Source organism: Macrosteles quadrilineatus, unplaced genomic scaffold (genome assembly GCF_028750875.1).
Source record: "Macrosteles quadrilineatus isolate MER2022 unplaced genomic scaffold, UCM_ALF_1.0 Scaffold_4__1_contigs__length_99947679, whole genome shotgun sequence".
Classification (NCBI taxonomy): domain Eukaryota; kingdom Metazoa; phylum Arthropoda; class Insecta; order Hemiptera; family Cicadellidae; genus Macrosteles; species Macrosteles quadrilineatus.
This window is the reverse complement of record NW_026542597.1, coordinates 74,993,837-75,011,787: the sequence shown is the minus strand read 5'-3', so window position 1 is coordinate 75,011,787 and position 17,951 is coordinate 74,993,837. Positions and strand designations below refer to the sequence as shown.

Below are 17,951 nucleotides of genomic sequence, written 5' to 3'. Positions count from 1 at the left end.
ATGATTATACATTTTTCTCTGGTAACAAGATTGACACCCCAAGTGGTCACTTGTCATTCACTTGGCATCATAAAAGACACCCTAATCCCTCCCCGCTTTAACATTGGTGTCCATCGTGTGGGTGGGAGGGAGGAGGGGAGTGGGGAGGTCATCATATTTCACGGTCACGAAACTGCTTCTGAGATATGAATACATCTAGGATCCAGAGGGTTGCCTCAGTTACTGCAAGTCTTCAATTTAATGGAAACCTGTTACGCCACCTCTTCCTGAATTGGTATTGATTACATTGTAAAAATTTTTTAATGTTGATATGTCATTATGTAGTAACTTTTCAGTCCTTCTAAAAGGTTGCAATCAAAAGAAACAAATATGAACACTAAAATCTATTTAAGAATTGGGATGGTTTTGTGATTTTTTGGGAGAGAGAGAGATTTATAGGACTTTTTATGTAAACTTCTTCATGTATTGGAGGCATAACCTTTTTACAAATTGTTTTAACTGATACCATCTTAGAGACAATACATAAATAACAAATGCTTTACATTCAATGATATACAGTTTTGGCAAACGAATGGAACCATTAGGATAAAACAATGAGGAGTAGGTAGTTACATAGCTAACTTATTTATTTAACATAGACTGGATCTTGTGACAGTACATTTAAGTGACGTAGAACTCATACTTTCACATCAGTGCACAATTACTACTATTGTTTTTATTTTCATGATAGCCTTGGAGCTGCTAGATTAACCAACAGTTGAGTTGGCAGCAGTTTTGTTTTTCGAAACAGGCACAAACAGATCAATGTCCTTCAGTTGAAATACGATCACCAAATACGAGAAATTCATCGCTGCAATCTTCGTCAAAAGTTCCATGTTGAACGTAAAGATTCCACCGACTGTGAACTTAACCGGGTTGTCAATCGTCAGACGGGAATAGTTTCCGATCTTTTCCCAGAGAGAATAGGGCGAGTCTCTGTGCAAAATGTGATGAGCAATCTCCGCGGTTCTGTTGGCCTCGTTGGCGCACAGATGGCATGTGACAATCTGACACACAAGATTTACCAACAGGTAAAGAGTAATGTAGATTTTATAATCGATCAATGATTTTTCTTGGATCATCATATCGAATGTGTCGTAAGAAAAAAAGACCATGTTGAAAAACAAAGAAGTGACGTAGAAGAGGTTGAAGACACAAAAGTGAGAGTTGACGTTGGACACGACGACGTGGAGGGTGGAGTGGATGCGGAACACAGAGTCCAGGCGGGTCTCGACAATCTGCAGCAAGGTCTGATCAGCTGATGCTGCTATCCTGATCAGCTGATCGTTCAATGCCGAGAACCTACTGTGAATCAGTTGAACGAACGTCAGGTGTTGATTCCAAGCCGCGTTGAACACCAGGTACAAAGCGATCATATTTGTGTATCCAATCAACATGTAAATCAAGGTAAGACTCTTTAAGAGTGCGCACAACTGCGAGAGAACGATTACAGCCATAGTTTTGGTCAGGTTTGGAGATTGGATCAGAGCCCCCATTTCCCGGAGTTGGTCGTCGACAAGATTCAAATCATGCAGGATAGAGCGAAAATCTTCCGGATCGAAAAGAACCATCAGTAGATGTATCATATTTCCCAAAGCCTGTGGAAGAACTCCAATGAAATAATGTATGAGAAGTCTGTAAGGCAGCAGCAATGGAGATGCGATTGCGAAACTTGTGAAAGCCAGTGGGATTACACAGTAGAAACATCCGTAAAAGCCTTCGATTGGAACAATCCCGCAGATACGGAATAAAAGGTGTTCAGGTCCAAAAATCATCATGGAAGTTTTCAATAAACTGTCTAGGAAGGAAATACTACTATAACAACTCTTACAAAATATCGACACAAAGTATATTAGCAATTATATAATTTTCTTTACTTTTCCATCCGTCTTGTCTTGACACTGTGAAGTGTATGAAGGATCTCAACGCACGTTTTTTCAATTTAAGATATTTAACTTAACGAGTCACAAGAAGTTCTAATACAGTATGAAATTGTTGAATATGACAACTGACTCAAATATTCAAGGACCACTACAACGTATTATAAAGCATGGAATGACATTGAGAGCTTTTACCAATATGGATTATCATTACCATCAAGTTAGAAGTATGCAGCAATTGAACTAATAGATTATTGCAATAAAACGAACCAAATATTTTATCCTCATTTATGTCAAATTTATTTTATAGGGTGTAAAATATTATAACATTTTATCGATTGCTAATGGTCACTCTAATCACTATCACTTTCAAAAAGTTCATTTATCATTCTCTAAGTTTAATCAAATAAAAACATCAATGATAAACATTTACACATCTCTATAGCACATTACATCTTTTTGTTTGCAATTTTCTTGCTTCAAAAGGTAATACAATAATACTATTGGTCATTAAAAACTGTAATTGCACAACTATATCAACCGAAAAATATAAATTTTTATTATTAAATGCAGTTAATTCAATTAGTAATGTCAACAATTTAGTTCCTACCAGTACTCGCATTATATAATATTTTGTTTTCCTTTAGACTGAAATAACAACTTGTACCTGCTGTATAAAGAAGCATGATAAAACTTTAACCATAAAGGGGTATTCGATTTTGGCTCCCAAGAGACAAAGAATGTACAATTAGACCAAGTCTCGGCCCCTATGGACCACTCATCTAGTCTAAACCTTGTTTTATCCAATTGTTTAACTCCCCAACAGACAGGTCATGATCGTAGACTTGACGAGTTAATTATCTTATGTTGGAGCTTTAATGATAAAGAAGAATACTTGTCATTATTTATATTTTCCCTAAATATTTTGTGCGTCAAAATTACAGAGGAATAAATGTGTGAGTATAAAACATCTTCGGTAACCCACCTAACATGAAATTTTACTAACAAAAACTGTGTGTGTGATATACAGAGGCTGTTTAAAACTTTGGATTTCATTTCCATACTACCATAGACTAAGGAAACAGCTATCCAACCATTTTTACTACCACATTATCCACAATAGGCTCTTCCTCTCCAAACATTTTAGAATTTAAATTCTAACGTTTGCATCGATTAGCGTTTTTAGGCCATAGGATGTAACAAATGACATCAATGGGAGAATTTATAAAACTTGATATTTTGATAAAACAGTCCATCACTTTCTGTTATATTATCATTTTAATGGTAATATTGCAATATTAGTAAAAGCTATCGATTTAATACATCGTACATTATTTATACCACATGCAACCTTTCCTGATTGTTAGAATAGACAGTCAAACTTATCAACAAAATGTTACTTGTATAAATAATATTACTTCTTCTTAGTAAATTGGTCGTAATTTTTAATATCAATTATCAAAATTCAACATGATCAAATACGTTGGAATACTTAATTCCATAAGCTGTCACTTGTAACTTTACATCATATCTTGAAGAAGACATATTCAAATATCTCGAATAAATTGAATTGCTAATATGAGTTCTATTGTATTTCTTCAGTAGGAGTTGTTAGCGATTGTTCAACTCGGGTTTTACTGAAAACCCCCACAATGATATTTGGCCCAGAAAACCTTTATTTCCGTATCTGCGGGATTGTTCCAATCGAAGGCTTTTACGGATGTTTCTACTGTGTAATTCCACTAGCATTGACATGTTTGGCCATCGCATCTCCACTACTCAGGACCTACAGACTTCTCATGCATTATTGGCTCGGAGTTCTCCCGCAGGCTCTGGGAAATATGATACATCTACTGATGATTCTTTTCGGTCCGGAAGAATTTCGCTCTATCCTGCAAGATTTGAATCTTGTCGACGACCAACTCCGGGAAATGGGGGCTCTGGTTCGAACTCCAAACCTGACCAAAACTATGGCTGTAATCATTCTCTCGCAGCTGTTCGCACTCTTTAAGAGTCTTACCTTGATTAACATGTTGGCTGATTATGCAAATATGATCACTACGTTCGTGATAATCAACGCGGATTGGAACCAGCACCTGACATTCGCTCAACTGATTCACAGTAGGTTCTCGGCATTGAACGATCAGCTGACCAGGATAGCAGCATCAGCTGATCAGACCTTGCTGCAGATTGTCGAGACCCGCCTGGACTCAGTGTTCCGCATCCACTCCACCCTCCACGTCATCGTGTCCAACGTCAACTCTCACTTTTGTGTCTTCAACCTCCTATTCGTCACCTCCTGTTTTTTTGAGGTGGTCTTTTATTCGTACGAGACACTTGATCAGATGATCAATGACAAAGCGGTGGTCGATATGGAATTAAAAGTTATTGTATACTTGTCAGTAAATCTTGTGTGTCAGATTGTCACATGCCATCTGTGCGCCAACGAGGCCAACAGAACCGCGGAGATTGCTCATCACATTTTGCACAGAGACTCGCCTTATTCTCTCTGGGAAAAGATTGGGAACTATTCCCGTCTGACGATTGACAACCCAGTAAAGTTCACGGTCGGTGGAATCTTTACGTTCAACATGGAACTTTTGACAAAGATTGCAGCGATGTCTTTCTCGTATTTGGTGATAATCTTTCAGCTGAAGGACGTTGATCTGTTTGTGCCTGTGTCAACCAGCGTAAATGCAACTGGAAGCTAAGCAATGGAACATGAAAAAATCATGCTGAAGTCAAAGTCAAAAGGGTATTAACAGCTATGATGGTCTACCATTACTTAGCTGCGAAAATTATATTTTAAATTCACGACATGTTTGTCATGTCAAAATATTCTGTGTGGTTTCGATCAAAAATCTTAGCTATATGTTTAGTTATATTACCATCCCACGTTGTTACAGCTTTATAAGACCAGTGGAAATCACGTCTAACTTTCATCATTCTACTTTTGTTAATTATTATGCATGTAAAAAACGTAATTGTATCTGTTGATATAAGTAAACAAATGAATAAAAAAAGTATATTTAAACAATTTTATACATTATTTTGGTGGGAATGTATATTATCCTTTATTACTTGTATATTCTTCACTTGGTCTTAGAGAAGTTAATATATTACTGATATTATAAGGGTAATTAATGTTATGTTATTTTTATAGGTTTTTAATTATACATGCTCGATATTTTATAATGATAGATAATGAAAGAACAAGTTTACACACTACAAGTTTCCATTTTTCACCTGTAAAAGATTTTGATGAAGTTTCGGTTCTAAGTTAATTTGCAAAGTGGAGCAGACGCTACCTGCTGACAGCGCTGAGAAGCAATTGAGAGTTCTCGCATCATTTGAAAAAAATGCAATTAACAAATTAAATCCAAAAGGGTCTAAGCAGGAAGTCGGGATGATGTAATTGTTAAGTTTAAGTATTTAAGTAAAATTTGTTAATGATACCTCAGTGGTATGGCATAATGTTTCTTAGATGTGTTCTTCAAACGTGTTTTTTTTTGTCCTAGGACGCTAGGCACGAGCCTGGGATTGTTTTTCACATTACTTCAGGCTAGACCTAGGGGTTGCGGCATTATCACTTAGATAAAATCCATTGGTGATTTGGCGGGATTTGAACCCGGGACCTCTTATGCCGAAGTCCCGCATTTTAACCACTAGACCAGCTCGCTCCCCCAGCTCACTTCAAACTTTGTTGGAAAAGCAACTATTAACAATTGGCGAGATTAGTTTTTTGCCAAACGCTGCAGTTTTTTTATAGTTTTGATGTGGATACAATTGATTTTAAGCAGTTTTGTAACAGTTGGGTTTATTCATATGTTCGTCCAAGGTACTATACAGTATTGGGTCTAAGATATAATCTTCCTAACAAATTCATAACAATAAAAATATATTTATAGACAGAGTTCTCCTTAGATTTTAGCTTTGTTAAAATAGTGTAGAGTAAAACAACGACGAATATACAGGATCAATAATCTTAATTGAATAACAATTAAACACAATTAATATTTGGGAACAGAATTGCGAATTGTTAGTTGTTAAACCTTACTGACCCTTTAAAAAAAACCGGGATTAAAAGCTAATAGCCAAAACATTGGTTGGGCTAGTTTTTTTCCTCCAAATTGTATTTAAGTTGTGTCAAATGATAATATTTTTACTAAAAACTAAATAAAAAATAGTTTGTAAAATTATCCATGATTACAGTATTTTAAATGTATGTAAGTTTCCGGAATTTTATTCCAGCAAGACTTTTTTCATGTAAGACACAATATTAGCAGTTCCGTATTATATTCGATGGTTTACTAAGTTTTAGCATAGATAAAAATACTCCTTTTATCTATGGTTTTAGTATTCCTTGCTGAATTGAATTCTACCATTGATAAAAAAGGTTCTAGTAAAATACATTTTGAATCAGTGTGTTTTGAACATAAACTATACACTCTACAAAACACTTTAATAACAGAACATTGACTAAAAGGGAGCGAAACAGAAAACACATAAATACTTACGTTACTTTTACGTTCAAAATATAACTATTTCTTCCACTCAAATGGTTGAAAATCTACCGGAGATGAGTAATTTTACCGCAAAAACGAAGTTTTGCCAAGATTCGATAAGATGGCTAGGTAAGGAAGGGTCAGTTTATGAGCAGGTCCGCCCAGAGATGGTCAACTGGATGACGTCATTTCCTTTCAGTGAGGGGTTTAGAAAACATCTTATAAAAAAAGCTTTTACAGTTCCCTTAGAACACAAATAAAAAACAGCATGTTTATGTTATTTTACATTTGTGTTTATCTAAACAATTGTCATATTTTCAGGTTTTTTTACCGGTCTGAATAGGGTCTTATTTTTGAGGATACTAGCAAATATTATGAATACTGTACTATGAACGTTTGTAAACAGAGTATTTAATGTTACTGGCAATGTTAACTTAGTGTTTTTGAACATAACTCCTTAAGTAAGCAGACAATTTTAAAAACTTGCCGTGTACATTCTTTACCTACGTTAACTAAAGAAAACTTTCACATATTTTTTAACTTAAACTTAAAGTACTTAAACTATAAATAAAATAAAAACATTCTTGACGTCGCAACGTACATGATGAAAAGTAACAATCAAAAGGAAAATTTATTAGCTCAAATAATATACAGTTTTTAAATCCACACAATTTGTATAACTATGATTAAAATAACGATGGAATATAAAGGGTTTCAGTAAATCATGTAAATTGTAATATACTGTTACATAACAAGTGCATTTTCTAGCAAAATGGCATTCAAAACTATGAGAGGTTTTTTATAAATATTTCAAATGTTTAAAGTTATATAACAAGGTAATTGAAAATACAAACTACCCTATTCAAAAAAGTACTTCACATTAAATGCATTACAAAATAAATCATTACAATCTTTAAATTATCATCTAAATCTGTAAGTCAAACAATGATCCTTGTTTCTATATTGAGTAAAATTAATAAGACGAGGCTCATATAGGAAACTTAAGCGCATCACGTGTGTGTTTTTGTACCGCATGAGCGATGATGAACCCGCATGAACGTTTCATGCTTTTATAATATCGAATGCAAGTAGACTGCGTTACTCATAGGAGTGCTAGGTAAAACTTTCTTACTTCACTTTGTATTTCGTATTTTAGTCCGAAATTGTTAATGGTGGAATTAGTGCAACCCAACACGTTACTGTAAAAACTACGGTTCAAAAATTAATGAAACTTTTGTGTTTTTACCTATTAAATATCATAGTTACTCTAACCGTTTACGCATGATATATATTTTTGACAAGCTAATAGGAGAAAGTATGTGCCAGATTGCTAATACCGTTTATTTTATGGATTTTGATCAAATCAAAACTACTATTTCATAGAGAAATATTTGTTCAATGTTGTAGCCTAGTTAGTTTTTAATAAATACTGTAACTGAACTAGCATCATCTATTTGAATTTAATATTACATTTTTCATTGTCTGTTACGGTAAAGCATATTGTACATAAATTTCTGACAGACACAAATCTCAAATAGGAAATGATAAAATAAAATTGTGGACAGACACAAATCTTAGACGGGAAATATTAAGAAAATTTAGAAATTGAAATTAAACCAGATTACTATTCCTCTGTATTTTAAATAGACAAAATATGATGGACTATTGTTGTATGACGCCGACCACAAATGGCTATCTGGTCAGCGTAAAACCAAGTAATGGGAACCAAGGGACGTTTGTTGTGATCAGACGTACAGAGGGGACGACGACGATTTTTACGGAAAAATAATCAATTTATCTGCTGTTTTATCTTCCACCCTTATGTATGGATGTTGTCATCCCTTGTTCTGTGGTCATCGCGATACCATCAAGATATTATCAATATTGCTGACTTGTTAATCATAATTATCTTCTCCAATATGGTCGACGTTCTTACGACTTTGGTGTTACAATGTGATCAATCATGATTATACATTTTGCTCTGGTAACAAGATTGAAACCCCAAGTGGTCACTTGTCATTCACTTGGCATCATAAAAGACACCCTAATCCCTCCCCGCTTTAACATTGGTGTCCATCGTGTGGGAGGGAGGGAGGAGGGGAGTGGGGAGTTCATCATATTTCACGGTCACGAAACTGCTTCTGAGATATGATTACATCTAGGATCCAGAGGGTTGCCTCAGTTACTGCAAGTCTTCAATTTAACGGAAACCTGTTACGCCACCTCTTCCTGAATTGGTATTGATTACATTGTAAAAAATGTTTAATGTTGATATGTCATTCAGTAGTAACTTATAGTCCTTTGAGAGGTTTGCAATCAATAGAAACAAATATAAAGACTAGGATTTATTTAAGAATCGGGATGGTTTTGTGATTTTTGTTTTGGAAAAGAGAGTTTTATAAGACTTTTTATGTAAACTTCTTCATGTATTGGAGGCATACCCTTTTTACAAATTGCTTTAACTGATACCATTTTTGGTCATACATAACAATTACGGTACTTTACATTCAACGCTATACAGTATTGACAAACTAATGGAAACACTTAGACAAAGAGAAATGAGGATTAGTTACATAGCTAAATAATTTATTTAACATAGACTGGATCTTGTAACAGCACATTTAAGTGACGCAGAATTCATACTTTCACATCAGTGCACAATTACTACTATTGTTTTTATTTTTATGATAGCCTTGGAGCTGCTAGATTAACCAACAGTTGAGTTGACAGCAGTTTTGTTTTTCAAAACAGGCACAAACAGATCAATGTCCTTCAGCTGAAATACGATCACCAAATACGAGGAAGTCATCGCTGCAATCTTCGTCAAAAGTTCCATGTTGAACGTAAAGATCCCACCGACTGTGAACTTAACTGGGTTGTCAATCGTCAGACGGGAATAGTTCCCGATCTTTTCCCAGAGAGAATAGGGCGAGTCTCTGTGCAAAATGTGATGAGCAATCTCCGCGGTTCTGTTGGCCTCGTTGGCGCACAGATGGCATGTGACAATCTGACACACAAGATTTACCAACAGGTAAAGAGTAATGTAGATTTTATAATCGATCAATGATTTTTCTTGGATCATCATATCGAATGTGTCGTAAGAAAAAAAGACCATGTTGAAAAACAAAGAAGTGACGTAGAAGAGGTTGAAGACACAAAAGTGAGAGTTGACGTTGGACACGATGACGTGGAGGGTGGAGTGGATGCGGAACACTGAGTCCAGGCGGGTCTCGACAATCTGCAGCAAGGTCTGATCAGCTGATGCTGCTATCCTGATCAGCTGATCGTTCAATGCCGAGAACCTACTGTGAATCAGTTGAACGAACGTCAGGTGTTGATTCCAAGCCGCGTTGAACACCAGGTACAAAGCGATCATATTTGTGTATCCAATCAACATGTAAATCAAGGTAAGACTCTTTAAGAGTGCGCACAACTGCGAGAGAATGATTACAGCCATAGTTTTGGTCAGGTTTGGAGATTGGATCAGAGCCCCCATTTCCCGGAGTTGGTCGTCGACAAGATTCAAATCATGCAGGATAGAGCAAAAATCTTCCGGATCGAAAAGAATCATCAGTAGATGTATCATATTTCCCAAAGCCTGTGGAAGAACTCCAATGAAATAATGTATGAGAAGTCTGTAGGGCAGCAGCAATGGAGATTCGATGGCGAAACTTGTGAAAGCCAGTGGGATTACACAGTAGAAACATCCGTAAAAGCCTTCGATTGGAACAATCCCGCAGATACGGAATAAAAGGTGTTCAGGTCCAAAAATCATCATGGAAGTTTTCAATAAACTACTGTCAAGGAAGGAAATACTACAATAACAACTCTTACAAAGTATCGACACAAAGTATATTAGCAATTATATAATTTCCTTTACTTTTCCATCCGTCTTGTCTTGACACTGTGAAGTGATGAAGTATCTCAACGCACGTTTTTTCAATTTAAGATATTAAACTTAACGAGTCACAAGAATTTCTAATACAGTATGAAATTGTCGAATATGACAACTGACTCAAATATTGAAGGACGACTACAACGTATTATAAAGCATGGAATGGCATTGAGAGCTTTTACCAATATGGATTACCATTACCATCAAGTTAGAAGTATGCAGCAATTGAATTAATGGATTATTGCAATAAAATGAACCATGAATATTTTATCATCATTCATGTCAAATTTATTTTATAGGGTGTAAAATATTATAACATTTTATCGATTGCTATTGGTCACTCTAATCACCACCACTCTCAAAAAGAGAAGGAAATAAATTTATTTTAGTCCCTGTTTGATTCTTCTTGGTATTAAAGTACAAGAATATAAAAGTATACTTTGTTCTCACTAAACTATTTCAAACGTATTTTTTATTTAATCACATAAAACACGAAACAGAATAGACATACAGTACTTAATCACACTGGACATTGGTTGGATACTTATACACTTTATATACAAGAGTTTGACTAAATGTATAGTTTAATTTTAACAGTGAATAATCTAATTCCGATGGATACAAAATTTACTCAGACAATACTGTGTTTCAAAAAATTTGTAGCCAGGTTGAGTTTCCCCCGGTTGGCTCAAAATGAGATTGTAGTTCACTCACGGCGTTTCTGTTATATTAGCAGATAGCAAAATCGGATGCAGTAGAGAGGAAATTTAGCTAATTTCAACACTCTCTGACCAGCCGTTCCCTGACCGTTAGCCTCTTCTCTATTATTTCCAGACTAGCTTTTTATTAGATAAAATATTATTATGTACTTATATTTTCTCTTATGTATTTTCCGGTTTTTTATGTCACTTTTCCGCGTATACATAAAGCAATAAACTTATTTATGATGAACCTATTTTGGTATAACATTTAAGAAATATCATACATCCTTTATTTGGCTGGGTACCTGAGTGGTTAAAGTGATCGCCTGCCAATCAAAAGGTCGCCGGTTCGACTAAGAGAAAATTCAGTAGCTTTTTGTTGGTTTGAGACCGGATCAAGCTGTCCCCTGATCATTGGACCATTGGACAGATCCTCTAACACCATTCTACACTCATTCTTCAATCATAGTTGGGTTAAACTACGCACCAATGTGGCATCAACATCCCAATTACTAATGATAATGCTAAAGAACGAATTGTCAAGTGCTTTTGAGCCAATTTGAGCACAGGCTATAAAATCAAAACATTTAAATTCTACTTTTAAAGTAAAATCACACTTGGTTCATTAAAGAAATATTTTATATTAGTTACTTATCATTAAGGATATGAGAGAGCTACAATGAGAATTCCATTGATTATTCTCTAAATTTAATCAAATAAAAAACATCTACGATAAGCATTTACAAATAGCTGGTTTACAGCAATACATATAAAAAGCGCATTAATTTTTTTTTGCTTGTAATGAAACAGTTATTCTTGCTTCAAAAGGTAATACAATAATACTATTGGTCATAAAAAAAACTGTGATTGCACAACTATATCAACTGAAAATTATTAGTTTTTATTATTAAATGCGGTTAATTCAATCAGTAATGGCAACAATTTAGTTTCTACCAGTACTCGCATTATATCATATTTAATTTTCCTTTGGACTGAAATAACAACTTGTACCTGCTGTATAAAGTAGCCTAATAAAACTTTAACCATAAAGGGGTATTCGATTTTGGCTCCCAAGAGACAAAGAATGTACAATTAGACGAAGTCTTGGCCCCTATGGACCACTCATCTTGTCTAAACCTTGTTTTATCCAATTGTTTAACTCCCTCCAAACAGACAGGTCATGATCGTAGACTTGACGAGTCAATTATGTTATGTTTGAGCTTTAATAATAAAATGAAGAATACTTGTAATTATTTATATTTTCCCTAAATATTTTGTGCGTCAAAATTACAGAGGAATAAATGTGTAAGTATAAAACATCTTCGGTAACCCACCTAACATCAACATTTTACTAACAAAAACTGATTGTGTGATATACAGAGGCTGTTTAAAACTTTGGGTTTCATTTCCATACTACCATAGACTAAAGAAACAGCTATGCAACCATTTTTACTACCACAATATCCCCTCTCTCTTCCTCTCCAAACATTTTAGAATTTAAATTCTAACGTTTGGATCGATTAGCGTTTTTAGGCCATAGGATGTAACAAATGACATCAATGGGAGAGTTTACAAAACTTGATATTTTGATAAAACAGTCCATCACGTTCTGTTATATTATCATTTTAAAGGTAATATTGCAATATTAGTAAAAGCTATCGATTTAATACATAGTACATTATTTATAACACATGCAACCTTTCCTGATTGTTAGAGTATACAGTCAAACTTATCAACAATATGTTACTTGTATAAATAATATTACTTCTTTGTAGTAAATTGGTCGTAATTTTTAATATCAATTATTAAATTCAACATGATAATATACGTTGGAGTACTCATTTTCATAAGCTGTCACTTGACAGTACAGTACTTCATATCGTTAAGAAAACATATTCAAATATCTCAAATAAATTGAATTGCTATTATGAGTTCTATTGTATTACTTCAGTAGGAGTTGTTAGCGATTGTTCAACACGGGTTTTACTGAAAACCCCCACAATTATATTTGGTCCAGAAAACCTTTATTTCCGTATCTGCGGGATTGTTCCAATCGAAGGCTTTTACAGATGTTTCTACTGTGTAATCCCACTGGCATTGACATGTTTGGTCATCGCATCTCCACTCCTGAGGGACTACGGACTTCTCATGCATTATTGGCTCTGAGTTCTCCCGCAGGCTCTGGGAAATATGATATATCTACTGATGATTCTTTTCGATCCGGAAGAATTTCGCTCTATCCTGCAAGATTTGAATCTTGTCGACGACCAAATCCGGGAAATGGGGGCTCTGATCCAATCTCCAAACCTGACCATAACTATGGCTGTAATCATTCTCTCGCAGCTGTTCGCACTCTTAAAGAGTCTTACCTTGTTGGCTGACATGTTGGCTGATTATCCAAATATGATCACTATGTTCGTGATAATCAACGCGGCTTGGAATCAACACCTGACATTCGCTCAACTGATTCACAGTAGGTTCTCGGCATTGAACGATCAGCTGACCAGGATAGCAGCATCAGCTGATCAGACCTTGCTGCAGATTGTCGAGACCCGCCTGGACTCATTGTTCCGCATCCACTCCACCCTCCACGTCATCGTGTCCAACGTCAACTCTCACTTTTGTGTCTTCAACCTCCTATTCGTCACCTCCTGTTTTTTTGAGGTGGTCTTTTATTCGTACAAGACACTTGATCAGATGATCAATGACAAAGCGGTGGTCGATATGGAATTAAAAGTTATTGTATACTTGTCAGTAAATCTTGTGTGGCAGATTGTCACTTGCCATCTGTGCGCCAACGAGGCCAACATAACCGCGGAGATTGCTCATCACATTTTGCACAGAGACTCGCCCTATTCTCTCTGGGAAAAGATTGGGAACTATTCCCGTCTGACGATTGACAACCCAGTAAAGTTCACGGTCGGTGGAATCTTTACGTTCAACATGGAACTTTTGACAAAGATTGCAGCGATGTCTTTCTCGTATTTGGTGATAATCTTTCAGCTGAAGGACGTTGATCTGTTTGTGCCTGTGTCAACCAGTGTAAATGCAACAGGGAGCTAAGCAATGGAACATGAAAAAATCATGAAAAAGTCAAAGTCAAAGTCAAAGTTAAAGTCAAAGGGTATTAACAGCTATGATGGTATACCATTACTTAGCTGTTAACATTATATTTATAATTCACGACATGTTTGTCATGTCAAAATATTCTGTGTGGTTTCGATCAAAACTGTTAGCTATATGTTTAGTTACATATTAATATCCCACGTTGTTACAGCTTTATAAGACCTGGAAATCACGTCTAACTTTCATCATTCTACTCTTGTCAATTATTATGCATGTAACATTGGTAATTGTATCCGTTGATTTAAGTAAATAAACGAAGTATATATAAACAATGTTGTACATTAATTTGGTGGGAACGTATTTTCTCCTTTATTACTTGTATATTCCTCACTTGGTCGTAGAGAAGTTAATATAATTTGGTTTTTAATTATACATACTCGAGTTTTTTTTTATAATGATAGATAATGAAAGAACAAGTTTACACACTACAAGTTTCGAATTTTCCCCTGTATAAGATTTTGATGTAGTTTCTGTTCTAAGTTAATTTTCAAAGTGGAGCAGACGATACCTGCTGACAGCGCTGAGAAGCAATTGAGAGTTCCTGCTTCATGTAGAAGTCATTCCAAACAAATGCAATTAACAAATTAACTCCAAAAGGGTCTAAGCAGGAAGTCAGAATGATGTAATTGTTAAGTTTAAGTATTTAAGTTAAATTTGTTGATACCTCAGTGGTATAGCAAAATGTTTCTTAGATGTGTTCTTCAAACATTGATTTTTTGTCCTAGGACGCTAGGCACGAGCCTGGGATTGTTTTTCACATTACTTCAGGCTAGACCTGAGGTTGCGGCATTATCACTTAGATAAAATCCATTGGTGATTTGGCGGGATTTGAACCCGGGACCTCCTGCACCGAAGTCCCGCACTCTAACCACTAGACCAGCTTGCTTCAAACGTTGTTGGAAAAGCAACTATTAACAATTGGCGTGATTTATTTTTTGCCAAACGTTGCAGTTTTTTTTATTATTTTGATGTGGATACAATTATTTTTAAGCGGTTTTGTAACAGTTATGTTTATTCATATGTTCGTGCAAGGTACTATACAGTATTAGGTCTAAGGTATAATCTTACTTAAAATTCATAACAATAAAAATATATTTCGAGACAGGGGTTTTCTTAAATTTTAGTTTTGTTAAAAAGATAACGAATAAATTAGTGTAGATTAAAATCAATGTCAAATATAAGTTACCGTATCAATAATTTTAGTTGGTACTCAATTAAACACAATTATTATTTGGGAACAGAATTGCGAATTGTTAGTTGTTAAACCTTACTGACCCTTTTAAAAAACTTGGATCAAAAGCTAATAGCCAAAACATTGGTTGGGCTAGATTTTTATCTCCAAATTGTATTTAAGTTGTGTCAAACGATAATATTTTTACTAAAAACTAAATAAAAAATAGTTTGTAAAATTATCCATGATTACAGTATTTTAAATTTATGTAAGTTTCCGGAATTTTATTCCAGCAAGACTTCTTTCATGTAAGATACAATATTAGCAGTTCCGTATTATATTCGATGGTTTACTAAGTTTTAGTATTACTTGCTGAATTGAATTCTACCATTGCTAAAAAAAACGTTCCTTTAAAATACATTTTGAATCAGTGTGTTTTGAAAATAAAATACACATTCCACAAATAACATTTTAATAACAGAACATTGGCTAAAAGGGAGTGAAAGCGAAAACACATAAAATACTTACGTAACTTTTACGTTCAAAATATAACTATTTCTTCCACTCAAATGGTTGAAAATCTACCGGAGATGAGTAATTTTACCGCAAAAACGAAGTTTTGCCAAGATTCGATAAAGATGGCAAGGAAGGGTCAGTTTATGAGCAGGTCCGCCCAGAGATGGTCAACTGGATGACGTCATTTCCTTTCAGGGAGGGTTTTAGAAAACATCTTATAAAAAAGCTTTTACAGTCCCCTTAGAACACAAATAAAAAACATAATCTTTATGTTATTTTACATTTGTGTTTATCTAAACAACTGTCATATTTTCAGATTTTTTCTTTAAGAAACTGGTCTGAATAGGGTCTTATTTTTGAGGATACTAGCAAATATTATGAATTCTATGAACGTTTGTAAACAGAGTATTTAATGTTACTGGTAATGTTAACTTAGTGTTTTTGAACATAACTCCTTAAATAAGCAGACAATTTAAAAAACTTGTCGTGAACATTCTTTACCTTCGTTAATTATTTAAAGAAAACTTTCTCATATTTTTTACTTAAACTTAAAGTACTTAAACTATAAATACAAAATAAAAACATTCTTGATGTCGCAACGTAAAGGATGAAAAGTAACAATTAAAAGGAAAATGTATCAAGTCAAATAATATACTGTTTTTAAATCCACACAATTTTTATAACTATGATTAAAATAACGATGGAATATAAAGGGTTTTAGTAAATCATGTAAATTATAATATACTGTTACATAACAAGTGCCTTTTCTAGCTAAATGGCATGAAAAACTATGAGAGGTTTTTTATAAATATTTCAAATGTTTAAAGTTAAACTATATAAAAAGGTAATTGAAATTACAAACTACCCTATTCAAAAAAGTCTTCATACAGCCAAAGAATAGAGACCCACCTACTTCACATTAAATGCATTAAAGAATAAATCATTACAATCTTTAAATTATCATCTAAATCTGTAAGTCAAACAATGATCCTTGTTTCTATATAGAGTAAAATTAATATGACGAGACTCATATAGGAAACTCAAGCGCATCACGTGTGTGTTTTTGTACCGCATGAGCGATTATGAATCCGCATGAACGTCTCATGCCTTTATAATATCGAATGCGTGCAGACTGTGTTACGAATTGGAGTGCTAGGTAAACATTTCTTCGCTTAACTTTGTAGTCCGAAATTGTTAACGGTTGGATTAAAATGTAGGGCAATTTCCGTACTCGATTCGTCTAATTCAGTTTTTACAAAACTCCAACCCATAAACAATAAAAAAAAGATTTACAGAGAAGATTAAAATTTTACAGAGAATTATTTTTTTCATTACTGTAATGTATTTAGTTTTAAATAACCATTAAAACAAAATATTTCATTAAGTTTGTAACGATATTTTTGATAAAGCATTTTTTGTTTGAAATAAAATATGCAATAATTTGCATTGATAAAACTAATAATAATTTATATTACAAAGTTATTATTTCTTCCCATATGATAAAATATCCTACTGATCTTTAGCTTGGAAACTTTCATACTAATAAGCTATTTTTATTCTATATTAAATCAAATTATTATATTTTATGTCATTGAGTGTATGTTACGGTTAATTTATTTGTAAGTAAATTTCGGACGGACACAAATCTCAGATTTAAATATTAAAAACTATATAAGAATTAACGGGGTTGTTTCCCATTATTTTAAATAGACAAAATATGATGGACTATTGTTGTATGACGCCGACCACAAATGGATATCTGGTCAGGGTAAAACCACGTAATGGGAACCAAGGGTCGTTTGTTGTGATCAGACGTACAGAGGGGACGACGACGATTTTTACGGAAAAATAATCAATTTATCTGCTGTTTTATCTTCCACCCTTGTCTGGATGTTGTCATCCCTTGCTTTGTGGTCATTTCGATACCATCAAGATATTATCCGTTTTGCTGATATTAATGCCTTTCCCTTTGTATCATGAAATCAAATTGTGGATGATAAATAGACCTTCTTCCATATTGGGTGTATAATTTAGTAATATATTGGACGCCTAATAAGTAAAACCTAAGGCAGTATATTTTATCTATGGTAAAACGTATTTAAAACGTAACAAATTAAA

At 34.2% G+C, this 17,951-nt stretch overlaps 1 protein-coding gene across 1 annotated transcript; it reads left to right on the top strand.

Annotated features, from left to right (window-relative positions):
- The first annotated feature begins 13,225 nt into the window (after positions 1 to 13,225).
- LOC128993057 (uncharacterized) lies at positions 13,226 to 14,083 on the top strand. Its single transcript, XM_054416812.1, has one exon. It carries the CDS (start codon positions 13,226 to 13,228, stop codon positions 14,081 to 14,083), a length of 858 nt encoding a protein of 285 aa, XP_054272787.1.
- The last annotated feature ends 3,868 nt before the right edge of the window (positions 14,084 to 17,951 follow it).

Bases quoted from the DNA above. Each gene is read 5' to 3' on its own strand.
- LOC128993057 (XM_054416812.1), top strand. From the start codon at position 13,226: ATGATTCTTTTCGATCCGGAAGAATTTCGCTCTATCCTGCAAGATTTG.